The sequence below is a fragment of the Myotis nattereri genome (genome assembly GCF_964212035.1).
Source record: "Myotis nattereri genome assembly, chromosome: X".
In the NCBI taxonomy this organism is placed as follows: Eukaryota; Metazoa; Chordata; class Mammalia; order Chiroptera; family Vespertilionidae; genus Myotis; species Myotis nattereri.
In genome coordinates this window covers 149,674,207-149,696,682 of record NC_138078.1, presented here as the reverse complement: position 1 = coordinate 149,696,682, position 22,476 = coordinate 149,674,207, and the positions used below count along the sequence as shown (strand labels likewise).

The following is a 22,476-nucleotide window of genomic DNA, read 5'->3' as shown; positions in this document are numbered from 1 at the left end:
ATCTGGTTAATGGTATCAATTTAGGCAGCAGGAGGTTCAGCTGAGCTATGGAGTTTAGCATTAAGCAAGAATGAGAAGATTGGAGTCTCAGCTTTCCACAAGGCTGAAAAAGGCTTGTTAAAAGGCATTTCAGGAAGCCAAACAGGCACTTCCCTGGGATTCGTCCTAGGAATCCACAAAAGAAAAAGTCATATAGATCTTATCTGATAATTGCTATTAACTATGCTGCAATGTTTTCCCAATATTATCTAATTTGCCATTCATAAGACACAGAGCTAGGGTGGGTTTTTCAAAAAGCATCATGCCAGGAAGTTACTAATATCTCAAATAGTCACAGCTTTAAGGAGGTACATCAAGCACACTAATGGAATTTTTTAAACTAATTATTTTATAAAGCAATATGAATCAATTAATGAAACATCAGCACTAAAGATGCATCAGTGACATGTGTGCTCCTTTCTGAAGACACATTAAAATATATTATTCTCATTAATTTTCTCGTTTTTAATTTAGTGTAAATATATCTGAGGTTAATGTAAGTGTGTTTTGAAAAGAACTCAATCAGCAGTAAAAATCAAGTGTTCCAAAAATTCTGAAGTTGATATAAATGATTTAAGAATATTATCCTGATTATATGCATATTTTAAGAAAATCACTTTTTAAAAGCAAGTTTTAATAGGAGAGACACTAGAAAGGATAATAAATTAAATACATCAAAATATAAAATATATTGTTCATTGTGTCTGTTTCTAGCATTATTCCCGGTGGCCAAGACATAGAAACAACAAAACTATCCTTCAGTAGATGATTGGATAAATCCCAGTAGCTCCTCTCCTCATCCTATATAATAAAGAGGTAATATGCAAATAAACCCTCACACCATCACACCGTCACAAGATGGCTGTGCCCACAGTGGAGGTGAGGTTCCCAAAATGAGCTGTAATGAGTGATCAGCAGGGACCTGAGGCTGTGTGGTGCCAGGCCGGGTCAGGGGACCTGAGGCTGCGCTCCCCCACCCAGCGGGGCTTGATGGGGGACCTCAGGCTTCATCCCCCACCCCAGCCCAGGCCAGGGGACCTCAGGCCACTCCCCCCACCTGGCACAACTTGGCAGAGGACCTCAGGCCACACCCCCCACCCAGCAGGGCTTGCTGGGAGACCTCAAAGCATGCCCCCCGCCCTGGCCCAGGCCCCAGGGACCTCAGGCCATGCCCCCCACTCCGGTCCAGATCTGGGGACCTCAGGCTGCAATCCCCACCCCAGCACCAGGCTAGGGGACCTCAGGCCACGCCCCCACCCATCAGGGCTTGATGGGGGACCTCAAAACATGCCCCCACCCTGGCCCAGGCCTGGAGACCTCAGGCCATGATATCCACCCCAGTGCCAGGCCGAGGGACCTCAGGCCGCATCCCCTGCCTGGCAGGGCTTGATGGGGGTATGGCTGGCCGGGTCTGGATCTTGCCCAGTGGGGGTGTGGCTGGCCGGGTCTTGGTCTTGCGTGATTTTTGAGGCACACATGTGTGGGCAGGGACTTGAATCTGGGTCCTGTAGCACGCCCCAGACTCTGACAGGAGGAAGGTTTTCATATACATTTTACTAATTTTTTTCATCTCTGACACTTCTATTATAGAGAAAGGGCTAATAGCAATATTAAAATATTTCCTCTAATTAATCCCCTTTTAATGTGCATGAATTTCGTGCACTGGGCCACCTGTGTGTGTGTGTGTGTGTGTGTGTGTGTATGTGTGTGTATAGCCATAAGATGAAATCCTGTCATTTGTGAAAACATAAATGGATCTTGAGAATATCATGCTAAGTGAAATATTACAAAAAGTCAAGAACAACATGATTTCACTCATATGTGGGATATAAAACTGAAATCAACAAATGAGCAAACAAAAACTCAGACACAGACAACAATATGGTGATTAACAGAGGGAAGAGGGTGGCAATAAAACAAAGGAGATCAAATATGTGATAACAGAAGAAGATTTGACTTTGGGTGGTGGGCAAAAATGCAAGATACATGATGTGTCATAAAATTGTGCACTTGAAACCTATATACTGTTATTAACCAATGTCACCCCAATACATTTAATTTTTAAAAATCAAGAGAAAAGATTTGCAAGCAAAAAACTAAGATATTGTATATGCATAGAAAATGGCTAGGAGGATCTACAAGAAAATATTATCAGTGATTGACTCTGGGAAAGAAACGAGGGGTGGCAAGGAAATTTATGTCACATTATATGTACTCATTATATGGCAGATTTTCTAACAGTTTATAACATTTACTTTATTATAAAAATTAGTTGCAAAAAAACCAAACCTAAGCCTTTTTTTACTTTATTAACCTTATCCCCAGATCATAGTTGAATTTAACAAGGATCTAATTTATGGAATTTATAGAATTCACAGCATTTTAGAGTTGGGGACTTTTGAGATCATCTGTCTCATTACATCAACTATTTCTAAACTAGACGTCCGCTTTCTCAGTTTGCCTAACACTAAATGCAGCTACATTCCACTAGAGCTAAAGAATGTGGGCAGCCCTTGGAATTTACCTTAATGGAATTTGACCCGCAGTTGAAGGTGTGTGGTGTAGGTTTCTGTTATATCCTATAGTGATTGTTAAGATGATTCCTTGAAAGAAGGGGTAGGATGGGCAGAATAGGTGTTTGCCTACTAGGGTGAGCCTGGGGGCCCCAGAGAGTTCCCTCTTTTCTTTCCCCTAATTTCCAAATACATTCCATTATGATTTCAGATTTTTGACTGAAGACACTGATATCTACTGTGATGCATATGCTCCTATGAGAGGTAAGCAATAAAACATAACCATAAAGAAAAATCAAATCTTTTTTATTTTTTTCCTGATAGTTGGAAAGCAAACAGGTAGAAAGGAAGAAGAAAAAATTGGGGGGCGGGTACCATAAAGAGGAAAGAGAATGCTGAAGAAAGATTGGCCTGCTTCAAATTTCTGCCTAAACCAGTGGTCGGCAAACTGCGGCTCGCGAGCCACATGTGGTTCTTTGGCCCCTTGAGTGTGGCTCTTCCACAAAATACCACGTGCGGGCCCACATGTACAGTGTGATTGAAACTTCCTGGCCCATGCTCAGAAGTCGGTATTTTGTGGAAGAGCCACACTCAAGGGGGCTAAAGAGCTGCATGTGGCTCGTGAGGCAGTTTGCCGACCACTGGCCTAAACAGTCATATTACTGTGTAATAAGCTTTAGAAAGTAGCTTTTGGTGATAACTTGAGCCTTTCTAAAATGGAGCAATACCAGCAACTGACAAAGTTCTAAAATCCCAGTAGCTCCTCTCCTCATGATCTCACTGATTTTGGTCTCATCACCCTTTACCAAAGAAAGCATGATTTGTCAGTTTGCTCTACACTTGTATGGAGATCCCTGAGCCCAGGGCTTTGCTTGTTAACAATGCAATAAATGCCGAGTATCACAATCTACTGGGAAAGAGAAACACCAAACAACTGGAAGGCACACCTCCTATTGGGGATGTGCCCGCAACCAAAGTACATGTCCTTGACCGGAAACGAACCTGGGACCTTTCAGTCCGCAGGCTGACACTCTATCCACCGAGCCAAACCGGTTAGGGCATCTTCACTAAACTTTAAAAATCATTGGTGGCAGTGACTGTGTCTTGTATCACAATATCTTCCAATACCATGCCTGGCATATAGTAGGGGTATAATACATTTTTGTTTAATCAAGAAAACAAAGCCAATTAGTTGCATTTTAACACTAAAACTATACATCTCTCTCTAAACAGAACACAAATTTCTAAAGAATTGTAAATGCATCCCTCCCCCAACAATGACTCAGCTCTCCATGGCTGTAGCATGTGTGTGTCTTAGAAACAGCATTTGACAGCAGTCTCCTTCCATGTCTTCTAGGAAGAGAGGATTCTAAGTGACACTTATTCAAGATTTCTCAGGTTTTTGCATGGGTATGAAGATTGGAAGGAAGTGGTGAGGAATGGTTGGACAATGAACTGAAAATAAGACAAGAAAAGAATGAGAAGGAATATAAAGGATGAGCCACTCTGGGTGGGGAAAACCAGGGTGAGAGTTGAGAGATTTGGCAAAAACTCCAGGGCAAGCTTGAGTTAGGTTGGCTATTCCCATTTCGAGTATGCACACGCCTCTGGAACTCCCAGAAGTCTTTTGGGGGGGGAAAAAACCCCACCTACAGGTTCTGGATGAAATGTTCCTCCCTAATCTTACTATTACTCATTTCCTGGAAAAGTCATAGCTGGTCTATCCTGACCTTCAGAGCCTGAAGGAGTGCAGATTCATCTTCCAAATTCAAGAAGAATTTCAAGAAAGAACCTCAAGAATTTCAGAAGAACCTCAAAAGCCAATCTTTCTGTCTTCTGCTTTATTTATCAAAAATGTCACGAACATTTTTACTGGCACTTTCTTTGGCATGTTCTGGGTGAATCAGCATGAGAACAAAATGACTTCACTGCCATGCTGAAATTTAAGATTGCAAACAATGTTATTTCTAGTTTTGGAAAACTGCTCAGAACTGGAATTACCCTTTCCAGCCTTATGTAGTCATCTTTATAACCCACAGCTTGGCATGATCTCTAGTGTTAGTGGTGCTGTTATTACCTGTATTTCTTTATTTGCCACAACAACTCCAGTCTTATTTTCCACCTTGGTATTGGTAACAGTAGCTTACCTTCCTTGGAAAATATATTTATACTAGAGGCCCAATGCATGAAATTCGTGAAAGAGTAGGCCTTCCTTCCCCTGGTTGCTGGCACCGGTTTCCCTCTGGCACCCTGGACCCGGGCTTCCCTCACAGCTCAGCCTTTGTCTGGAAGGTCATCCAGAAGGACGTCTGGTCTAATTAGCATATTGCACTTTTATTATTATAGATCAGTGGTTCTCAACCTTCCTAATGCCGCAACCCTTTCATACAGTTCCTCATGTTGTGGTGACCCCCAACCATCCAATTATTTTCGTTGCTACTTCATAACTGTAATTTTGCTGTTATGAATCGTAATGTAAATATCTGATATGCAGGATGCATTTTCATGGTTACAAATTGAACATAATTAAAGCATAGTGATTCATCACAAAAACAATATGTAATGATATATGTGTTTTCTGATGGTCTTAGGCGACCCCTGTGAAAGGGTCATTCGACCCCCAAAGGGGTCTCGACCCACAGGTTGAGAACCGCTGTTATAGATGAACCTTACCTGTGTATGATGACCTGGCAAGCAGAAAAGCCCGTCTTGAGAATATGCCATTCATGATTTCCTCCTCCCTTTTGCCAAGCTCTTGGGATTTAACATTTTAATTAGGTAAGGTTCTTTTTTTCCAACTCAGAAATGTCTTTTCAGGCTGAGAGTGAGTATGGCCTGCAATTCCAAGCCCAAGACTGTAACAAGCAGAACATTTATTGATGGTCCCTCCCGGAAGTAACTGCCATCAACCAAAAGCAACAGATAATCCCTTCCCAGCGCAAGGCAGCATGGTTTACAGTGCTGTTTTGCAGGAATACCTATGTGGGCTTGTGAAAAATCTGGATTAAGTACTTTACCATCCATAAACATGCAAGCTTGCAGTTTAGCCCAGTCTAGCCTTTCTATCAGCGGATGACACGTGCATCATGATGTTAATAAAGTCCATGGGTAATGAAAGGGTCTCAGTAATCAGCTATCCCAAAGAAATTTCTACTACTTGCAACCACTACATTTCATCTTTTACACAATGCATGCGTACTATAGTCACAAGTATATGTATACCATAGACCTACCAATTGTTTCAAAAGAAAGATAAAGTTCAGCCTGCATAATGGAAACTGTACATACCTATATATAGTACATATATACCTACATGTATATATTTATTTAGCTATGGATTTAAATATAGTTTATATATTTAAATTAAATATATATTTAAATTTGGATTACGTTTAAGGCACTACCACAGCGGTGAACCAAGCAACAAATTTACCACCTCAGGTATAATGATCTATGGATTCTGGGATGCTACATTGGGTGGACACTAAACTTTCATTCTATTCATACCCTATCAAAACTCTTGGGATAGTAAACTTCTTGTTAACAGAACGTTCTTATTAAGAAGGAAAAAGGGAGTGATGTCATCCAGGTAACAATATAGGTTATTCCCAACTTTATTCCCTCTCTCAAGGAGACAAACTAGCAATTACCAATAGACAGGACACCATTATAAAAACCCCAGAACCCCAGGCTGAGGTTAAAGCATACCCTTGGACCACAGAGACCAAGAAGGACTATACCAGTGGTTGGCAAACAACGGCTCGCGAGCCACATGCGGCTCTTTGGCCCTGTGGCATGGGCCACGAAGTTTCAATCTCACTGTACGTGCACGCCTGCATGTGGTATTTTGTGCAAGAGCCACACTCAAGGAGCCAGTTTGCCGACCACTGGACTACACTATTGTCAGGGGAAGCACAGCTGTGGCACATCTGCCTTGGGAAAGGCAGACCTAGGGAAGAGGAATATACAGGTTTTGGAAGCCAGCTTGGAGTCATCCAGGCAGGGAATCTGCGGGTCCTAGCTACCCAGAGCATAGTTTGGAAGAGGGAGTAGAGCTTCTGGATGTTTATATTTCCTTGGATTCATGGAATCCTTACCACACGGGAAATGGCTGGGCTAAAAAAAGCCAAAGTCGTTCCTTCTAAAGATCAGGGCACAGGTTACTTATGTCAAAGGGTGGTACTGGAGGAAAGTGGTGAAGGTGAAGTATGCTCCTAAATTTTGGGCTCACTGAAAAAGCTAAATTCTAGAAAGTTTGATGGGGCAAAAGGCCACCCAGAAAACCCTGAAAGACAGGTCCTAGCCTAGTTTAAACCTGATTCAGAGGGAAACTTTTGTAAAGTTGTGATATTAATAATGTCTCTGCCACCTACATATAGAAGGTCAGGAGGACGGGTTTTCTGCTACTATCAAGTCTAGAGTTCTTGTCATTCTCTGATAATCCCAACTGGATTACGGAGACTCATGCCTCATATCGTGTGTGTGTGTGCGTGTATCTCCTCAATTTCTAGATTGTGCAACACGTTTCTCTTTCTTCTTTTCCCATCCATGCACATGTGTCTAGGGTTGCCAAAGGCTATAATTGTTCCCCAGCCAATTTTTCCCAGGCCCAACGACAGCAGCAGGCTCCCCCTAAGTGGTTATCAGAGAGTAAAACCAACCACAGGAAACTATCATGCTAAAGTGAGGTCCTTTTCAGTTTCAAGCTTCAAGGAGATAATGGTGGAAATTGGGAGCACCCAAAGTTATGTCTGAATTCACTCCAAATCTATTTGCTCATCAGACCATGTTATAATTAGTATTATTAGACCTCTGAATCATCAGCCCCTGAAACTGTAATATATCAAGATTTTTTCAATGCTCTCAGTGTCTAAATGAAAACATTTTTAATAAAAAGCTTCTGCACAGCTAAAGAAACCATCAACAAAACAACAAGAAAGCCCACTGCATGGGAGAACATATTTGCCAATGTTATCACCGATAAGGGTTTAATCTCCAATATTTACAGGGAACTCATACAACTTAACAAAAGGAAGACAAACAACCCAATAAAAAAAAAATGGGCAACGGACCTAAATAGACACTTTTCAAAAGAGGACATTCAGAAAGCCAAGAGACATATGAAAACATGCCCAAAGTCACTAATCATCCAAGAGATGCAAATCAAAACGACAGTGAGGTACCATCTCACACCTGTCAGAATGGCTATCATCAACAAATCAAAAAACAAGTGCTGGATAGGATGCGCAGAAAAAGGAACCCTCGTGCACTGCTGGTGGGAATGCAGACTGGTGTAGCCACTGTGGAGAACAGTATGGAGTTTCCTCAAAAAACTAAAAATGGAGCTTCTATTTCACCCAGTGATCACACTTCTAGGAATATATCCCAAGAAACTAGAAACACCAGTCAGAAAGGATATATGCACCCCTATGTTCATAGCAGCACAATTTACAATAGCTACGATTTGGAATCAACCTAAGTGCCCATGAGCAGATGAGTGGATTAGAAAACTTTGGCACATCCACACAATGGAATACTACGCTGCTGTGAAAAGGAAGAAACTCCTACCATTTGCAACAGCATGGATGGACCTGGAGAGCATTATGCCAAGTGAAATAAGTCAGTCAGAGAAAGAGAAATATCACAGGATCTCACACATTTGTGGATTATAATGAACAACATAAACCGATGAACAAAAACAGATCTAGAGACAGAGAAGCATTGATTAGATGCTCAAACCTCAGAGGGAAGGCAGGGGAGGGTGGGGTTAAGGGGGAGAGATCAACCAAAGGATTTGTATGCATGCATATAAGCATAACCAATGGACACGGACACCAGGGGGTGAGGGCGTGAGTGGGGGGATGGGGGTACAATAGGGGCATGATGACACATTTGTAATATCTTAATCAATAAAGGAAAAAAAAATATAAAAAACATTTCTAAATGTTTTTAAATTCACTTGGAGCCCTTACTAAGAGGTTTAAGAAATGTTTCTAAAATGAATCTAAAAAACATTTCTTAAACCTCTTAGTAATGGCTCCAAGTGAATTTTGGAAAGGCATCCCGTCTTGCTACCCCTGCACTTCTCCCCCTGCTTGCTCCCACCCTAAGCCAATGCTACCCATCTTTCATCCCCACATGGCAGCATCTCTTCTCATCTCCTGAACTCCACCCATTACCATCTTCTGAAGGGTCATATGGAGTGTTCCTTACCATTCTGGTGCTTTTCTGAGTATTGAGCCTTTGCAAAAGAGGGCAGACTCTCATAGCAATGAGAAATTTGAGTGTGGAAAGATTTTTTTCTCAAGTACATTTTGGCCTTAAAGCGGAAAAGAATGTTTGTTAAAATACTTAGCTGTCCATAATAATTTAACTTTTCTAACAATGTAATTTAATTTAACCATGCTCCATATACTAATAGATTTTAGAGCAGTAGTCTCCCTCCATCTGTTACCCACTCTCTTTTCTCCATTCTAAAAATATATATATTAATTATAATCTCCAGGCCTGGTTGCTTCTGAAGTAGATTAGGGGACTTCTTCAACTGTTCCATTACTCTCTGTTTCTGAAGGAAAATAATTGGAACATCTACGTCTGCAGCCATCTTGGAGAAAGACAAGATATTGAAGGCGTTTCATTAATTTACATCGGGGTTCTAAGTTAAACTGTCTGAGAGCTGGCTTCCTCGACAGCTCTGATTTAGGCCTCCCAAAATGTTTCACACTATGACTCATGCTTCCTTCTGGAAATGACAAAACTTCCTCACCACCCTGATCTAAGCCACCTGCTTTTGGTTCTCTGTGCTCTCAGGAAAGGATTTCATCGTATGTTACTTTTTTTCCATGGTGGGCAAGGAAACCCAGCTTTTGTTTTTCCAAAGGAAGAAACACACACACTCACACACACACATACAGTCAAAGAATGACACTGAAAATTCTAAAAATTAGCAGGCAGCGAATCAATACCATCACCCTCACCTCCACACCCCTGAAAAATAAATACATGGTTTAATAAAAACAAGAGGGAGCTGACTTTTTTAACCATTTATGTCCCATAGCTTTTTAAAAAACTGTGTAGTTTTCTAATGAAAGAACTGTATAGTAACTTTGCAAAAGTTAGTGCTTTTCTTATTTCAGGTGGTCTTAAAGAGCTTGGATTTTGAAGGTAGCTAAAAATCAGTGCAGAGAAGTGCTGACACATTTCTCAGGAGACTGCATTCCCTACGCCTCTGGGAGATGTTTGGGGGAAGAGCAGATTTGCAGTATAGAAGAAAGGAGAAATGAGGAGAGGAAAGGGTATACTTGCCAACAATATTTCATCCTCCTGAAATCTGCTCTACAGTGTCCTATAGCAGCTTCAAGTATAAATGTGTTCCAATCTGTATATTATAATGTATAACTCAGCAGTCATTAAAATACAATTTACTGGAGTGAAAAAGTACCCAGAATGTCAACTCAGTATAAAGATTCACCATATGGCACAAAGGATTTATTTGGGGGGGACAGGTAAAGATTTTGAAATAAGAAACTTAAATATATTTTTCTACTATATTTAATTGAAATTTTGATGAATATATAATGTGTATGAAACAAAGAAAGTTATGTGTATCTATTTATGTGGCCTTACATTTGTTCTCTGAGAAACTTCGTACATGATGATTGAGTAGGAAAAAGATTGCCTTACACACTCCATCTCTTTTTATTTCCTCACAACAAGACAATGGGGTGTCAGTCCTGATATCGATTCCCAGCTCCACTACTGAGTTATTGTGAGCTAGTAATTTAATCAAAATGGGAGTATGAATCAGATGACTCCCAAAGACCCTTCCAATTTTGAAATTCTATGGTTCCAAGATTTTTGTCTATAGCCATGGTATTTCACTTCCTTTTTTCAAAGGAGACACCAAGATTTATTGCTTGTTAACTAACAGCTCTTGACTGTGACATGCGGATTCCAATGGCTCTGCCAAGCCCCAAGTCCTAGGAGACAGGGCCTAGGAACAGGATACTTACCCACCCAACCCCTTCTGTACTCCCTCTCCACTGGCAGATCAGCTGGCGCTGGTCTGGTTCTGAGAGGGGTGTGGAGGACCTAAAGCAGGATTCTTATGTTCATCCCTGATCACTGTTGACTTGCATTCCTTTCACAGGATTCTATGGATAGGTAGCAGAAGCCCCCATTCATGTTATATGCGTTTATGAGTGCTTGTTGTATGCTTAAATCACTGTGTCATGCACAGAGGAGAAGGCAGAGTTGGGCAAGCCCTACAAGCAGTTACGCAATTGTGGTTTAGAACAGAGAGTTAAAGGGACCAAAATAGTTCTCTGTCAACCAACAATGGCCTCTAAAGTTTCACCAGTAATGATTCATTCTTTGGTCTTGTATGTTTCTTGGCCTTTGTGAGTACTCTATTATAATTTTTAAAAAAGTATTTGGAAGGATAAAGGGTTGTGATGAAGAGGAGGAAGAGCTGGGGAGGGGTGAAGAGACATTAGAGCAGCGGTTCTCAACCTGTGGGTCCCGACTCCTTTGGCGGTGGAATGACCCTTTTACAGGGGTCGTCTAAGACCATCCTGCATATCAGATATTTACATTACGATTCATAACAGTAGCAACATTACAGTTATGAAGTAGCAACGAAAATAATTTTATGGTTGGGTCACAACATGAGGAACTGTATTTAAAGGGCCAAAAGGTTGAGAACCCCTGCATTAGAGAGAGAGAGGGAGAGAGAGAGAGAGAGAGAGAGAGAGAGAGAGAGAGAGAGAGAGAGAGAGAGAGAAACTGATGTAATTAATGAGGATAGGGGGAATGAGTCTTAAGAGTTGTTTATAAAAAAGAAAAATTCCAAATTAATATATTAAACTAAGATCTATGCTCTGATGACAATCTATTATCAATTAGTCAGCCTGGTGGCAAAAATTGAGTTCCTGTCATGTTCCAGGCACTGTTCTAGGTGATGGAGATATATCAATGAATATGATAACACTGCTGAATCAAAGCAACTTAAAGACTATAGAGAAGGAGAAAGACAGGAAGTGACAAAGGGAAAAAGGTAATTTCAGCTTAATAATGACCAACCACTAAGGGAATAAAAGAAAGAGTACTGGGTGCAGCTGGGGAGTGTGGTGTGGCTACTCTAGTTGGGGTGGTCAGAGAAGAATTTTAAAAAATGTAATATTTGAGCTAAGGCCTGAATAATGAAATACTTCTCACCTTTCTTCAGTGCCTCCTTCCCAGGAAGTGTGTCCTAAAGAGATGTAAGGGTGATGGCACCAAATTGGGTTGCATTGGCAGGGTCGGGGTGAGAGTAGATAAAGTGGCTTTGTAAATATTTGGGGGGGAAAGCTTCAAGTTAAAATAATAGTAAATGCAAAGACTCTCACAGCCTGTTTGAGGGTCAGAAACAAGGCTGGTGTGATTGGTGCACAATGGATAAAGGGAGCGAATGGTAGGAGCTGAGGCCAGGGAGGTGAGAAGGGGCCAGATCATTTAGGACAGCTGATATAATAATAATAATAATAATAATAATAATAATAACAACAACAACAACAACAACAGCTAGCATTTATTGCATCCTTATTTACTGTAGATTAGCTTTTATATATATCACATCTAGTTCATGAGGTGGGTACTATTTCCAGTGGTCATCCAGCCAATGGTATGTGCTAGAGCTGGGATATGAGCCCCCAGGGTTGGACCCCAAAACTGGTTCTAGTTCTTAAATATTTTCTTTGCTATACCCAGGAAATATGTGGCCTCAAACACCTTTTTGTGCACACAGAAAATGAAGCACACCCAGTATCATCATCCAACTTAAAGTCTCAAAGGCACTATGAAAGGGACCCTCTTTCAAAGTCTGAGTAAGAATGGCAAGCAGTGACTGGGAGTACAACAGCTGTGTGGCTGATTTTCCTACCAATGTCATTTCCCCTTCTTTATCTACTCTCAACCCCGACCCTGCCAACGCAACCCAGTTCGGTGCCATCACCCCTACATCTCTTTAGAACACATTTCCTGGGGAGGAGGCACTGAAGAAAGATGAGACACATGCTGACAGAACATCAAGAGCCAATGTTTCAGACTTACGCCTGTCTTGATCACACTGGAGGGTTGTTGGATGTAATTATTTAGTTCTTTGGGCTTCTGTTTTCTCATCTGTAAAACAAGTTTGGCCCTTTATAGGAAAAAGTAACAGGAAACAAAGGTGACTCGAGAGCTCCCAGGAGTTGCCATAAATTTGATACTTTCCTAGTAAAAGAAATCAGAATGTTTACTTGTTGAACTGCCACCCCTAAAACCCATTGAAATTTGCACTGTGGCTAAGTGTGGTAGGCAGAATAATTGCCCGCAAAGATGTCCATATGCCAATCCTGGGAACCTATGAATATGTTACCTTACCTGGCAAAAGCTGTTTTGTAGATGTGATTAAATTAATGATTTTGAGCCGTAACCGGTTTGGCTCAGTGGATAGATAGAGTGTCGGCCTGCGGACTGAAGGGTCCCAGGTTTGATTCCGGTCAAGGGCATGTACCTTGGTTGCGGGCACATCCCCAGTAGGGGGGGGTGCAGGAGGCAGCTGATCGATGTTTCTCTCTCATCGATGTTTCTAACTCTCTATCCCTCTACCTTCCTCTTTGTAAAAAAAAAAAAATCAATAAAATATATTAAAAATTTAATGATTTTGAAATGGGTTAGGGTTAAGGTTAGGGTTAACTCCATCTGTCTTCAGAGCAAACATCTCAAAAATGGAATATGGTGGGGATCAGTCTTTCATTAAATTAAACAGGATCCTCTCTGGTTCTCCCATGTCCCTAAGATAAGCATAGAAAGGTTATCCTTTCCTGGCACTACTGAAGACGTGAGAAATAGGCCTCTTGGTCTATCCCTATAAGAGGAGCGGGGCTGCCCAGCTTCTGAGGCTGAGGAGATGTTCCATTTCCCATTAGCTTGAGTGATGACAAAGTTCATTGAAGCTCTGAAGCTACTGTTGCTACAGAAGCTGAGCAAGCAGACGGGATATTGACATTTTTAGAAGAGATAATTATTTTGAGACAAATTATCTTCATCAAGTAAAAATTCTGGGAGAAATATATACTTCAGATTTCCTTCTACTTTACACTGACTAACAGGTACTGTGGTTTAAGATATTCTGAGAAAGTTCTTCAGCTTTTTTTCCCCCAGTTTAGAATAGTAATAAACACGGGGATTTAAAAAAATTACATGAATTGGGGTGACATTGGTTAATAGATTTTTAAAATATATGAAACCTTTTTTTCAAGATAAATCATTGACTGAATTGCTTTATAAGTAAAAAAATATATATATTTATAAAAGGCCAACCCTGAAAGATTGATATAATTTCCCTTCTCTCATAACATAACCTCAAATTACAAAATTCCATTTAAACTTCTTTTTTTTTTCTTAGAAACAAATGAGAAGCAGAAAAGTGAAACTAAAGTATGGGTACTTATGGAGCTTTTCTAGTAGTGCAATAAACTCTGCATGTATACTAGTACAATTTTTAAGTATTACAAATATTTCAATAGATTTTTGGGAAAGTTTGACACAAAGAAAATTTACTTAACTTTTAATCAAAATGTTCTCTGTGTTTGCTTTGCTCTTCTTGGTTCTGTACAGTAAGAATGCAGCAGTTGTAAGATATTTTTGTGTGTGTGAATTCCTGCCTTGTAAATCAATATTAATGATGTTTCTCATTCTTTGTATTAAGGTGCTTAAGGAAGATTAGCATATCTTTTAAGGGTTTGGCTTTTTGAAAAAACAACATATACTTAGATGCTAAAGATAATGTCTGCCCAATGCAGAGTTTTCTGTCAAATCCATGAGTTTTATGAAGGCTTTTTTTTTTAAGTGGTCAAGGTACATTATACTTGGAATTAAAAGGTCACTGAAAGTTTCCAAGACATTGAGATTTTCAATTAAGTGTAACTCCCTTCAGGAAGGCATATGGGTGGGAGAAAGATAACAGTTTTGATTCTCTGCATGAATATTCTTAGGAAATGATACAGGGATATTTGAGGGGCTGGGTTCTTTAAGGTCAGAAATAACAATATAAGGCTCACTGACACATTTTTATATAGCCTACATGATGTGGTATCTATTTTAAATTACTTGCCATTACTAAAAAAACACAGGATTGTAATCTGGATTTCCTGCTTCTCTTGGTCTCTCAGGGCCATATTTGCTCATGGTGAGAGCTAGCAGGAGTTGTTAGTGGCTATCCTCTTTAGGTAGGACACAAGCTTGCAATTGACCAGGCTCTCTGAGCCAGCTTCACTTACTTATACTCCCTGCCTGGCCCGTGGGCTTGTGGGTTTGTGAACCTGGTTTGGTGTGTGGAGAAATCTGGCCTCTGCTTCTGTTGAAATTCGAGCACTCATGTTCACTGCTGGCTTCCCTAATTAGGAACCCTCAGTCTGGGTGAGAAGTGTCTTGTCCAGAAAGGTTCTTGGGAAAATTGCAGGAGTCTCTTAGTGAGACTGAAGGAGTTGAGAGACCTCGTTGGTATAGGAGATGTTCAATAAAACTATGAATAAGTCCTGGTCTGCAGAATTCTTATATCCTCTCTTCATTTCCAAGCCAGTACTCCCCATTACACAAATTATGAAGTACCTGAAGTTCATCTTTAATATCTTCACTTTCTCCTTTTCTCTCTCTAAAGGAACTTATCCCTAACCAATCAATTGCCTTGTGCACTAACATGACATTACTATCAGCCCTCCAATGGCTTCCCATTACTTTACAATAAAATGCAAAGCGCATACCATGGCCAACAAGACTCTACATAATCTGGACCCCATCTACCTTTCCATATTTATTTGCTACTGCTCTCCTCCTCTCTCAGTGTACTCTAGCCACACTGACATTTTTTGCTACTTCCAAACAGGCCAAGCAGGCTCCCATCTGATGGCCTTTGGTCTTGCTATTCCCCAAGCCTGGAAAGCTCTTCCCATGGGCAGGGGAATGGCTGGCTTCCTTACTCAGTTTATGCCTCTACTCAAATTGCACTTTCCCAGAGTGGCATTTCCTGATAACTGACATAAACAGTCCATTCTCCCATCACAGTCTATCACTCCCTATTCCCTCCTTCTGCATTATTTCCATATTCTTTGTCACTAATCTGACACTCTAACGCAGTGGTTCTCAACCTTCTGGCCCTTTAAATACAGTTCCTCATGCTGTGACCCAACCATAAAATTATTTTCGTGGCTACTTCATAACTGTCATGTTGCTACTGTTATGAATCGTCATGTAAATATCTGATCTGCAGGATGGTCTTAGGAGACCCCTGTGAAAGGGTCGTTCGACCGCCAAAGGGGTCGCGACCCACAGGTTGAGAACCGCTGCTGTAAAGGAAGTCCTCACTTTCCATGGTAGTGGGGGACCATAAAAATGGCCATGCAAGTTGAAACCATGCAAGACATTACTAATAATAAATGGGAAAATTACGATTGCTCCATGAATGACCTTTAAAATTTTTTGTCGAAATATTAAAAACTCTCCCATCCTTGGTTATAAATGTGTAGGAAAATGAAAAAAAACATAAATATTTATTTACTATACTGTATTTTAAAACATTAAGAGTACTGAGAATTAAAATGTATTATTTTCATAATGTACAGATAAATTTATTATAAATTTATTATGTACATACATAATTGAAAAAGAGTAATTCTATAAAATACAAAATAGAATATGTGCATGGCATGTGCTAAAAATAGTAAAAAGTTCATGTCAGCCTTTGAAACTGTTATTCAGTTACTTATATGGTTTTATGTGTAGCTATGTGTTGGCCCATAATATACACTCTATTTCCTGCTTTGAAATAATCCAATTTGTTTGAAAACCACTGCTCTTATTCCATGATGAGCAACAAAATGGTCTACAGACAGCTGAAAGGGCCATTACAAAAACAACCATCCTTCTGTCTTTTTTTTTTAAATATATTTTATTGATTTTTTACAGAGAGGAAGGGAGAGGGATAGAGAGTTAGAAACGTCAATGAGAGAGAAACATTGATCAGCTGCCTCCTGCACACTCCCTACTGGGGATGTGCCGGCAACCAAGGTACATGCCCCTGACCGGGGTCGAACCTGGGACCCTTCAGTCCGCAGGCCGACGCTCTATCCACTGAGCCAAACCGGCTAGGTCTGTCTTTTTTCCCCCTGCAAAAAGCTTTCTTGCTTCATCTGGTCCAATGCATGGGGGAGGGCTTCAGGGTGGTTAAAAGACCGGCTAGTAGTTGGGGGAGAGGCTCAGGCAAAAGCCAGACACCAGGGGTGCAGAGAGGCCCCTCCAAGGCTCTGGGGTCCCCAGGCTCCTGGTCCTGCTTGAGGGGGAGCCTTGGGGAGAGATCCTCCCCCGCCCGCCTGGGGGCCGGCGGCCTGCCCTGCGGAGGTGAGTCAGGTGTGGCCCATCCTCTTGACGCCGTTCACCTCCTCACCGGAAGTGGCTCTGTGGGAAGTCCCGGGCCCAGGGCGGAACCAGGGCCGCCGCTCCAGGAGGGCCAGCGTCAGGCTCCTCTCCCGGGCCGGGGCCTCCAGGGCGGCCTGCGCTCGGCCCGCTCCTCTGGGGAGGCCTCAGCGCGCCCTGGGGGAGAGCGCGGCCCCCACGCCGGGTGTGCGCCCTTCAGAGAGCTCAGGCCCTCGCACTTCTTCTCGGCCAGCTCGCAGGAGAAGAGCCCCTCCAGGGCCGGCCGCGTTGTCAAGGTCGAAGCAGAGGCCCAGAGAGAGGTAGGCGGGGACCCCGCAGGGGCACGGGCCGGCGGTGGGCCGCAGCCTCCCCTGGGGAAGAATTTGACGAACTGGGGAGCTCAGGGCTGTTGGCCGTAAGGAGTTAAGGTGTGTTGGCTGGTCTTGGGGGTGGTGCCGAAGGTGGTGACTGGAAAAGACGGTGGAGGGTGGTTGGAGGCTGGGAGAAGGGGCGTCCCTGGGTCTGTTCTATCCAAACACTGTTGAAGCAGGAGACAGATCCGGGACCGCTGAGGGCACTGTTAGTACTTCATTCCTTTATTTTTAAATAATTCATTATTGTTGAAAGTATTGCACATGTCCCCCTTTATCCTCCATTGACCCCCTCCAAACCACCCCATTGTCTGTGTCCATGAGCCATGCATATATGCATAGAAGGTCTTTGGTTGAACTTCTCCCCACGCCCCCCCCCCCACCTTCCCTCTGAGATTCCACACTCTGTTCCATGCTTCCAGGTCTCTGGATCCACTCTGTTCATGTTTATTTTGTTACTTAGGTTACACATATGAGTGAGATCATGTGATACTTGGCTTTCTGTGACTGACTTATTTCTCTTAGCATGATACTCTCCAGGTCCCTCCATGCTGTCTCAAAAGGTAAGAGATTTTTATTTTTTACTGCTGCATAGTATTCCATGGTATAAATGTACCACAGCTTTTTTATCCACCCACCTACTGATGGGCACTTGGGCTGTTGTAAATTGTGCTGCTATGAACATAGGAGTGCGTATATTCTTTCTGATTGGTATTTCGGGTTTTTAGTAAAAGGCGAAAGATTTATGCGGTCTGAAGAGAAACCAGAGCATTATTTCGGGTTTTTAGAATATATTTCTAGAAGTGGGATCACTGGGTCAAATGGCAATTCCATTTTTAAATTTTTGGGGAAACTCCATACTGTTTTCCATAATGGTTTCATTTCCACCAGCAGTGTACCAGGGTTCCCTTTTCTCCACATCCTCACCAGCACTTGTCATTTGTTGATTTGTTGATGGTAGCCATTCTGACGGTATAGGGTGATACCTCCTTGTCATTTTAATTTGCATCTCTCTGATGATCAGTGACTTTGAGCATTTTTTCATATGTCTCATGGCCTTTTGTATGTCCTCTTTGAAAAAGTGTCTATTTAGGTTGTTTGCCCATTTTTTAATTGGATTGTTTGTCTTACTTTTGTTAAGTTCTATGAGTTCCTTATATATTTTGGATATTAACCCCTATCGGACGTATCATTGCCAAATATGTTCTCTCATACAGTGGGCTCCCTTTTGGTTTTGTTGATGGTTTCTTTTGCTGAGCAGAAGCTTTTTATTTTGATGTAGTCCCATTTGTTTATTTTTTACTTAGTTTCCTTTGTCCTAGGACAGTGATGGCGAACCTTTTGAGCTCGGCGTGTCAGCATTTTGAAAAACCCTAACTTAACTCTGGTGCCGTGTCACATATAGAAATTTTTTGATATTTGCAACCATAGTAAAGCAAAGACATATTTTTGATATTTATTTTATGTATTTAAATGCCATTTAACAAAGAAAAATCAACCAAAAAAAATGAGTTCGCGTGTCACCTCTGACACGCGTGTCATAGGTTCGCCATCACTGATCTAGGAGATGTATCCATAAACATATTGCTATGAGACATGTCTGAGATTTTGCTGCCTATGGTTTCTTTTAGAAGTTTTATGGTTTTATGACTTACATTTAAGTCTTTTATCCATTTTGAGTTTTTCTTGTGTATGGTATAAGTTGGTGGTCTAGTTTCATTTTTTTCATGTACCTGTCCAATTTTCCCAACACCATTTATTGAAGAGACTGTCTTAACTCCATTGTGTGATCTTGCCTCCTTTGTCAAATATTAATTGAGCGTAATGGCTTGGGCCGATTTCTGGGGTCTCTGTTCTGTTCCATTGATCTATATGCCTGTTTGTGTGCCAGCACCAGGCTATTGATTACAGTGGCTTTGTAGTGTAACTTGAAATCTGGTATTGTGATTCCTCTAACTTCATTTTCCTTCCTCAAGATTGCTGTAGCTATTTGGGTCTTTTTTGATTCCATATACATTTTTGGAGTATTTGTTCTAGATCTGTGAAATATGCTGTTAGTATTTTAATAGGGATTGCATTGAATCTGTAGATTGCCTTGAGTAGTAGGGATTTATAAATTTATAATAAACTTATCTATAAGTTATAGATACAGTTAAAGGTCTATGTTATCTATTTTTAAATATGTAGATACCATATTTATTTTCTATTTAAGTGTTAATCATAATTTAAAAAATGTATTATGCTATATAATAAAGAGGAAATATGCAAATTGACCCTCACTCCATCACACTGTCACAGTATGGCTGAGCCCACAGTGGAGGCAGAGTTCCCGTAATGAGCTGTAATGAGCAGTCAGCGGGGACCTGAGGCTGCATGGTGCTGGGCCAGGGTAGGAGGCCTAAGGCTGCGCCCCCTCCCCAGTGGGGCTTGATGAGGGGACCTCAGGCCATGTCCTCTGTCCCAGCACTGGGCCAGGGGACCTGAGGCTGCACCCCACCCCCCCACCCCGCCGCCTGGTGGGGCTTGACAGGTGTGGGGCTGACCAGGTCTGGATCTTGTCCAATGGGGGTGAGGCTGGCTGGGTCTGGGTCTCGCGTGATTTTGAGGTGCATGTGGGTGGGCGGGGACTTGACTCTGGGTCCTGCAGCCCCAGACTCTGACAGGAGGGAGATTTTCATATACATTTTACTAATTTTCTTTCATCTCTGACACTTCTATTATAGAGAAAGGGCAAATGGTAATATTAAAATATTTCCTCTAATCCCCTTTTAATGTGCATGATTTTCATGCACTGGGCCACTAGTTTCTATATAAAAAGTACTGATTCAGTGGAAATTTCTCAAAAGAAGATATATTGATTGCCAAAGGTATGTGAAAAGGTGTTTAACACCACTAATCATCATTACAGAAATGCAAATCAAAACACAATGGGATGCTACTTCAAATCTATTAGGATGGCTATTATGAAAAGAAACAGAAAATAGCAAGTGTTGTCAAGGATACGGAGAAATTGGACATATTGTGCATTGCTGGTGATATATAAAATGGTGCATACACTGTAAAAGATAGTATGACAGTTCCACAAAAAATTAAACATAGAATTATTCTATAATCCAACAATTTTACTTGCAGTTTGAGATATATACCCAAAAGAGTCAAAACCAGGGACTTGAACAAATATTTGCATACGAATATTCATAGCAGCATTATTCATAATAGCCAAAAGGTAGAAACCACCCAAATGGGATAAACAAAATATAGTATATATAAGGTGGGGCAAATGTAGGTTTACAGTTGTGAGTACATGAAACACATAGTTTATTCTTGTATTATTATTTATTAATTACTGTATTATTTTCCATACAAAACAGCTGTAAACCTACTTTTGCCCCACCCTGTACATACAATAGAATATTATTCAGCCTTAACAAAGGAAGTAAATTCTGATGCATGTCACAACATGAATGAATCTTAAAGACCTGCTAAGTGAAATAAACCGAACACAAAAAGAACTAGAATAGTCAAATTCATAGAGACAGAAAGTAGAAGTGGTTAGCAGGGGCTAGGGGTGGAAGGGATGGGGAGTTTGTGTTTAATGAATATAGTCTCAGTGTTGGATAATGAAAAAGTTCTGGAGATGGATGGTGGTATTGTTGCACAAGAGTGTGAATATATTTAATGACACTTAACTGTACATTTAAAAATGGTTAAAGGGGTAAATGTTATTTTCTATATTTTGCCACAATTAAGAAAAACTTATGAAGAGGAGTTTGACCAATGCCCATCTCTATTTTTTTATTTATTTAAAAAATTTTTAATTGAATTTATTGGGGTGACATTGATTCACAAAACCATACAGGTTTCAAGTGTACAACTCGTGCCTCTTCTCACTGTAAAATTTATGCTAAGAAGAGAACATTATTTATATTACTTTGTGAAAGGTCATACTGCTTTCCAAGTTTGGATCGGCTTCCAACATTTTGTCCTTTGTGTTTTCAATGTCATGAAAAACCTCGGAAAGTTCCTTTAATGTGAAGTTTTTCACTACTGTGGCTTCCTCTAGGCCGTCTTCATCCTTTTCATTGTATGTCATAATAACTTTCTGCATTATGCCTATAAATTTGCCTTTATTAAGTTCCTCTGGCTTCAAATCTAGAGCCCCTCAAACAGCAACAGTGTGTTAACATTCCCACTGTCAGCTATTTCTTCTATATCTCCATTTACCTTTGATTGGAAACCTGTCGAGTTACTTACACAGTGCAATAAAAGTTCTGTGTACATACTACTTGCTGGATGCCTGAATATTCTTAATTGCATGCCTTTTATCTTATTTTTTTCCCAAAACTCAGCTTAAAAATTACATGAAATTCTCTCTCTCTCCCTCCCTGCCGCCCTCCCTCCCTCCCTCTCTCATTGTGGCATCAATAGCCTGTCTGAAATTCCATCTAATAGGCTTTAAAGGTTGAAATTATTTCATGGTCCATTGGATAGACTAATGAAATTGTGTTTGGTAGTAAAAAGTAAATTTTTACTTTTCCATTCAAGAGAATTAAGGTGACCTGGAGCATTTTCCGACAGTATAGTGCTTTAAAAGTTAAATTATTTTGCCTGGAGTACCTCTCTATTGCTGGGAGACAAGGAGGCACCACAGCTACATACTTTGCTGTCCTTGTGTGAACTGAACAACGGATTAGCAGTGCCCAGTCACTGACTGACTTGAAAAGAAGGGATGTGATTGATCACTGGCCATAATATGCATTTGTCATTTACATAGTGATTTGTGGACTGGAGGGCTAGTAGTGAAATTTGTACTTTATGTAATAACTCAGATGTGCTATTGGGGGACTTTTGCTAAATAAACAATGGTAACTAAACTGCATACATAACAATGTAAAGTGAGGACTATCTGTTTATATATCTATTTATTTATGTTTTTCCCACTAGAATGTAGGATATACAGGATAGCAACTTAATCTAATTTGTTTACAGTTTATATTCCCAATGCCAGAACAAAGCCATAGTAGGGTCTCAACAAATACTTGTAGAAAAGAAGAAAGAGGAAGAAAGAGAATGGGCAAAAAAGAGGAAGGAAGGGGAAAGGGAGGTAAGATCATCGAGTC

The 22,476-nt window shown here is 40.9% G+C and overlaps 1 protein-coding gene across 1 annotated transcript in view; it reads right to left on the bottom strand.

Moving 5' to 3' along the window:
- LOC308511988 (erythroid transcription factor-like) overlaps positions 1-21,464 on the bottom strand; it is a gene marked incomplete at both ends in the record, with an annotated part of 80,868 nt that extends 59,404 nt beyond the window's left edge. Inside the window, one exon of the mRNA XM_081081794.1 lies at positions 21,288-21,464. Coding sequence (XP_080937920.1) covers positions 21,288-21,464 — 177 coding nt within the window. The remainder of the gene's footprint in view (positions 1-21,287) is intronic.
- Between the last annotated feature and the right edge of the window lie 1,012 nt (positions 21,465-22,476).